The 7,189-nt window shown below is 39.2% G+C and overlaps 1 protein-coding gene across 1 annotated transcript in view; it reads left to right on the forward strand.

The window, feature by feature from the left end:
• ERBB4 (v-erb-b2 avian erythroblastic leukemia viral oncogene homolog 4) overlaps nt 1-7,189 on the forward strand; it is a 419,420-nt gene that overhangs the window by 243,233 nt on the left and 168,998 nt on the right. Inside the window, exon 12 of the mRNA XM_009887598.1 lies at nt 4-146. Within this exon, the coding sequence (XP_009885900.1) occupies nt 4-146 (143 nt within the window). The remainder of the gene's footprint in view (nt 1-3; nt 147-7,189) is intronic.

Here is a 7,189-nt window from a genome sequence, read left to right on the forward strand (position 1 = left end):
GTCCTTGAAGCAAATCAGTGCTGGCAACATCTACATAACAGACAACAGCAATTTGTGCTACTACCACACTGTTAACTGGACCAGCCTCTTCAGCACACCCAGTCAAAAGACGGTGATTCATCGAAATAAAAAGGCAGAGAACTGCAGTAAGTAAAGCTGCTCAGTGCAAATCTTCTTTCTTATGATTGGCTCGCTTGGGGGGGAAATTATATGATTACTGACAGGATACAGTGTGATGAGCAGGCCAGGAGCTTGGTTGGTGTCTTTTGGAGTTCCACGGACATTGGTGGAGATGTGATGCTTTACAGAATCTAAGGATTTGGCCCAGTCTGCTCTGAGCAGATTTATAGGCAAATGAAGTGTTTTAAGTAGGAACAAATAAAACGGAGAGAGAGGGCACTGCTTCCTTACTGTGATGTGAACTTTCCAGAGTAGAGATCCTGTTTCACAAATATGAGTTCTGAAGGCAGTAAAAGTGGAGTGAATGTAGTGTTCATGAAAGGCACTGATTTTACAGATTTGAAAACTACACCCCTTTCCTTACAGAGTGAGATTAGCATCTTTTGCTTCTCCTACCCTGCTTCACCAAAGTGACTCTTTCGTAATCCAGAAAGATCACTTCTGGGACTGTTTTTGATCACCGAGTTCCTCCTTTCTGTATTTGACCTATCTGATAAAGATGATTACTTTTAATTGGGCCTAATTGTCTTTCAGGAAAGCCTACGTGCCCATACCTGGACTGAGATCATAGTACTGAAAAGCAAATGAATGTTATGTAGCAGATGAAACAATTTGGTTATGCAGAAATCCGTCAGCAAATTGCATTAATACAGTCATATTGTAGCAGCAATACAGTTCCTTTTAGGCATCTGTTAGACGGCTAGCAAAAGAGGAGATTCATTAAATTGCTGTACGTTTAAGAGATATTTCTGAGTTCTGTGCTTTGACCAGCCAGAAATGTTTGCTTTGGGGTTTTTCAGGCTTTGGTCTTACTTTTAACTTATTCTTTTAGTTCTTTTTTCTTTTTTCCTCCCTTTGAAGGACTGTTCTGTTATGTTTTGAAAAATTTGTGGCTGTGCTCATGTGTACCTTGCAGTGTTAGGTGAAACACAACTATGCATTTATCACTGCTGCTCAGTTATTTTTCTAATCTCTTCTGCCATGTAAGAACTACATGAAGTGGAAAGTCTTGTTTGCTAGGTCTTTGCATGAGTTTGTTTTGGGGTATTATTATTATTGTTGTTGTTGTTGTTATTATTATTATTTCTTCACACAAGTTAAAAAAGGGAAGAATAAAGAAATGCCTCTTGCAGTTGATGTAGATAGTTTGATTGTGATCATGCCTGAGGGTGTAGAGGGAAAGGGTTGTTTCTTAACCTCCAGCAGACCACTGTCCAGTTTTAAACTGCAGCATACTTTATCCTTTGACGTAAACATTCTGTCATGTGAGACAGAAAGATGTGTTGAACGAAACTTTTCTTGGTAATTTATCATAGACTGACAGAATAGTTGGGGTTGGAAGGGACCTTTAAAGGTCATCTAGTCCAACCTTCCCAGCAATGAGCAGGGACATCATCAACTAGATCACATTGCTTAAAGCCCCATCCAACCTGAAATGTTTCCAGGGATGGGGCATCTACCACCTCTCTGGGCAACCTGTCCAGTGTTTCACCACCCTCATTGTAACAAATTTCTTCCTTATAGCTAGTCTAAATCTTCCTTCTTTTAGTTTAAAGCCATTACCCCTTGTCCTGTCGCAACAAACCCTGCTAAAAAGTTTGTCCCCATCTTTCTTATAGACCCCCTTTTAAGTACTGGAAGGCTGCAATAAGATCCTGCCAGAGCCTTCTCTTCTCCAGGCTGAACAACCTCCTGACTTACCACGAATAACTAGTGCCTTCAGTCTTGCCAGTTAGAGCATTTGTAGATGGCTTGTACTTCCAGTGTGAAGTCTGTTTTTTTCTGCCCTCACAAAGAAAGACAACGATGAAAAATGGTATATTATTTGAGCAATAAAGGTGTTGTCGAGAAAGAGAATCACATCTGCCCAGGGGTGGTGAGTTGCTTGTTGCTTTTCCCTGCAGTAGGGTTGAAGTTTAACAGGGTCAAGTGGTGAGGAGGAACCTAGTTTTGTGCTAGCAGTCTCGTAATAAGTGTATTTTGTATGTCATGACAGGAAGAATTAGCTCTTTGAGACTTCACGTAAGGAATGTTTTGGGCTGACAGAACAGAATCTATCTGAAGAAGCCACAAGGTCTTGATGACCAGGCAAGAATCACTAGGGTTATATTCCAAGATCCTAGCGGTCTCCTCTTGCTGTGAGATACATGAACCTGTGAACCTTCCAGAGAGCACAGGTTTCCTCTCTACCATATGAAAAACTGCTGACTGTGGGAGAAAAATCTTGCTCTTGGTTCTCTTTGATGTTTTCTGACAGCAGATTGCTATAGCTTACTGATAATTATGCATCACTTAATCAAAGAACAACCAGCTCTCTTCCGTTCCTAGAGACCAAGTATAAAAATAAAATAAGCAGTTATAGGATGGAACATAGCCCCCATGTCTCATACTGTAATGCCTCCTCTCTGCTTCAAGCTCTCTATAACTTACAATATGTTAGAAGACAATGCAAAACCACTCAGAGGTGAGCTTTGTAAGGCTCTTTTCCCTTCATGGAACAGTGTCCCATTTGTTTCACTGGTTTTGAGAGCTTGGGGACATAGCAGAACACAGTAGTTTGGAAGATATTCCCATATTAGTTGTCAGGACTCCTTTGTCAAACACCTCTTTACCCTTTCCTCTGATCGCTAAGTTTGAGTCCTTTTGAGTCCCAGCAGCTACTACTACTGAAACATGGGCTCCCAGGGCAGATGGAAACTTGGATGTACTGTCACATCATCCTCTTGCACTGTACATCTTCTCACTACATTTGCACACAAAGTGAAAACATAAACTTTATTTGACTTTTGTCTTGTTGAGGATTTGTTATAATAGAGACTCATTATTTTCCAGGAACAAAAATACTCCTAAAGATATTTTATGAAATTTAACACCAGGGGAATCTTCATGATGAAAACAAATCTCATTCATTTCATTTTAAGAAATCACAATGTAAGCTACAGTACCAAGGGGCTAGTTTTAAAAATGGATTCTAACTTATGTTCTGTATGTATGTATGGACTGTATTTAATGAATATAGGCTAGGGGCCAAGTTACTGTGATCAGAAGGCAGTGTCTTAGCAGAATTCCTGAATCCTAACAGGGAACAGTGGTTTTCTCCCTCTATGCACATCTGTGTGAATGAATTGATTAATGTTTTGTGGCCTTTTGAGAGTCAGCGTTAGATGAGAAGAGCTATCCTGCTGCTTCAACTCTGCCTGTCAGTCAGCACCTCTCTGGAGTTAAATGGGTTCTGCTGCAGGTTAGATGTTTAACTAAAATCTTCACAATTACTTAGAGTAAGGCAGAACTCTTCCTTAGGGCCAGATGCATTTCTCCAGCATACTCTCAAACATCTGTGATTTTCAGGATAGGCCAACAGACTGGGGTTCAGGAGAGTTTTCTCTGAATCTTCCACTGCCTGAATGTTTGGGATCTGAGGGCAAGCCTCTAGGGTTTCCATTTCTGCCTTTCAGGTATTTTGCCTACTCTAGACCCTGATCCTGCAGATGCTTGGGCATATGCTCATGCCTCTCTGAGTGGCAAATAAGACTAATCAGAATGGGGAAGGGAAATGCATAAGTAAATATTTGCAGGATTGGAACCCATCTTCTATGGTAGAAATACTGTCTGCTTGCATCATAACAAGCATGGTGTGAATTGTTAATAAAAATAGCAGTGAAAGATTTTTTTTCTACATGGTTTCCAGTGAACAAACCAGTCTAGACCATGTTAGTTATTACATTCACTCTTAGGTATGTTTTTACTATTCCTTCATATAGTTTGAGTCACTATCAGCTTGTTTTTGCATTCCTCGCTACCTGTTTTTGCTTTACTCACTACCTAGTGATTCTTAATCGCTTAAAGCAAGTTACAGCACACATTTAATATCCACGTGTAACTTCTTTTAAAAATCATGTAAGAGCTTCCAAGATGTAGCTAACATCATATTTAAGTGACTTCTAGGATATATCAAAAGATAGTGATATGTTTTCCGTACCGTTTAATGCCGTGTTCAGCTGACCATATAGGTCAGTGAGGAACTATTAAAAAAATTGTTGAGGCAGGAAAATATTTGTTGAAAAGTTCAGTCTATAGTGATGCTTCATCTTTGAGATAATACAGACATTATAGGGTTTGACAGAATTCTGATTTTTTTTTTTTTTCAATAATATAGATAAAGACAACAGACTAAAGTCAGTGGAAAATGTTACAGAATTATCCAACACACAAAATATACTCCTGATACCATCAATTATTTCATCTTGCTATTTCTGCCACTTCTTCACAATGTTAAAATAGTCACCGAATATTTCACCTCCTTCGAGAAGGCTTTTCCAAAAGCTCGTTAAAAGCCTAGGGCAGACTTCATTTGCTTGTAGAATGTTGAAAATACAGGAGCAAAACATATAAGTGTTTTTTTGAACTAAAAAAAAATAATCCATAAGCCTCACAATGCTCTATTGCTTTGTGTTGTCTTTCTAATATTGTCCCTTGCAGGGCCAGAGAGAGGGGTGGTGAGTGCCTGGAAGGAATGCGACCTCTCTCTTCTCCACCTTCCCTATAGACACATGCAGGGTTAGAAATGTCGGTGTCCAAGCTTGTGTCCACAGGGAACCTAGAAGAAAGTGGCACCTTTGAGGCTGAGCACCGTGGAAAGGGCAGCAGTACGTGATCATCAGTGAGAGCCTTCTGAACTGCGTGGACCCTAAAAGATGCCTAGGCTTGAGGGCTGGTTACAGGAGAATATTTGAGTGCAAGGGACAAGTTGAGGCTTCAACACTTGTTGCACCTTTAGCACAGTCTGATAGTGTCTCCTAAGGTTGCTTTGAGAGTTCAGATGGCAAATGGGCATCTTCAAACTGATCAGCTGAGTGGAAATTAATTGGAGAGCATTTATCTAAAATGCAATGCACGAAGCTTTCGTCTAATGTGGACTTTTAATTGTGTACTACTATAAACCATAATGTTAAATACAGTTTGTGCATAAAACTTAGTTTGTTATGAACATTATTAATGCAGAATGAATGACTGTAAAGTTATTTGCTAGAGAAAGTGCTCCGGTAGTTAGATTTTATCGTTGCTCCGTCCTGAAGTGAAGAATCTGCCTTTTTTTCCCAGCATGGGTTTTTTTATGGAGCAGTCAGAGGTGGCTCATGTTAAATATGAGCGCTCAAAAAATAAACGTAGAGAAGATGTTCTTTTAAACAAAGTTATTTAAACAATTCTTTTCAGCTTTAGTGACACCTGCAGTGTACAGTGAAACCTTTCTACGCAAAGGTTGTTATAAATGTGATTATTATGAATTACGTTAATTTAGCCACCAATTAACAACTTGAATAAATGATTACATGATTACATTCATTGTCAGGCGTGATGCAAAGCGAATAGAAGTCTGCACGAGCTTTTCTATTGAGTTCATGGAGCTTTGGATCAGGCCCATAATGTATAGCCAAATAACAATAATTTTCTTTTTTTAGATAGCTAATTTTCTTGTGTTCTAGGCTGGGGAAAAACATTGAACCTTTCTGCTTCTAACCTGTGTGACCCCATTAATAGACAATGAACACTTGTTCTAAAACTTCTGATGAAAATGAGTTCCTGTCAAAAGCATTATTGTTTCCTTCCACATATGGCTGTGTGATACGCTAGAGCTTCGGAACATTCTCAGCCCATGGAAATGCCAAATAATGTGTCTAAAATTGAAACATTTATTTAGCCATCCCTATAATTAAGGAAGAGGAAGAAAGACAAGCGTAATAGGTTTTTATAAGTTGTCAAAAAACCCACACCCTTCTTGCCAGGATTCATTTATGAAAATATTTCTATGACTTAGAAATAAGCAGAAGGAAATAGTGATTATTTTTTTTCTATTGCGTTTTTCATAGACTACAAGCACTGTGTTGGCTAGATTTCAATAGGGTAATCATGATTTTCTTTACTGTAAAGCTCTCATTTTATTTGCATAAGGTTACTCGGTATGTTTTCTGAGCTATCTTGTAATAGTGTCACTTGCTATTTGAAGGGATATTTTAGTGCAACACTGTATGCGTGTGTAAATAAATTCTCATTTCAGAGTAGTCTGACAGCTGAGAACAGCAAAAGGAAAGGAAATCACCAGTAATAAAAGCACAATTTTAAGTTACAAAGAAAGGTGAGAAAGCAAAATAGGAAACTGATGCAATGATGAAAATGTGTAAAACAAAATCAGAAGACTTACGATTATTCTGAAGATCGAAAAAGAGAACAAAGGGAACTCCAAAAGCCGGGTGGTTTTTTTCTTGTGTGACAAGTACTTAAAGTGAGTCATTAACTAGAAACTGAAACTATTTATACAATAAGTTTGCTTAATTAGAACTGTGATAGTTTCTTTTTTTATTTGCTGATACAGTTTGAGCCTGAAGCTGTCTGTTGATCCCAGGTGTCCCTGTGGCAGGCAACGTGAGGCAGAACTCATATACTTGTCTGGTCAGTGCCAGTCACACGTCACCATGAAACTGGACGAGATCAAGGGAGATTGGCAGGCCAGGCATGAAGTGCTGGAGTCTGCTCTGAGGGAGCCCCCAAGTGTGTTCTGAATCCAAAGGCATAATTGGGGTTTCCCTGAAATGACCAGCTGTATCACCTGGAACTTTTTCCTGGGTGCTTCTGTCGGCGACAAAAATGAAATGGGCCCAAACTGGCCTTTAATAACAACTCAATGCACTTTCTGAACTGTACGGCACAAAGCCAGCATTAGACTGAGATATACAGGAAATGTCTAAAAGTAGGTGAAAAAGGAAACTGTGAGCTACACATGTAGAGTTTGCTAATGCAAAGCTTTCGCCTAGTTTCTTTCGTTTATATGAAGTTTAGTCAGTGCCAGCACGGTGGAACAACCAGTATCTGGTAGTTGTTATAAAAATGTTGCCATGCTTAAAAAGAAGCTAGTGTTAGGACAATAATGAAAAGCTGATTTTTTTTTGTCTCTGCTCATACTGCCTTTGTGTGGTGTGGTTCCTTTGACTGCAGCAGAATGACTCTGGATTTA

The sequence above is a fragment of the Charadrius vociferus genome, unplaced genomic scaffold (genome assembly GCF_000708025.1).
Source record: "Charadrius vociferus isolate BGI_N301 unplaced genomic scaffold, ASM70802v2 scaffold136, whole genome shotgun sequence".
Taxonomy (NCBI): Eukaryota; Metazoa; Chordata; class Aves; order Charadriiformes; family Charadriidae; genus Charadrius; species Charadrius vociferus.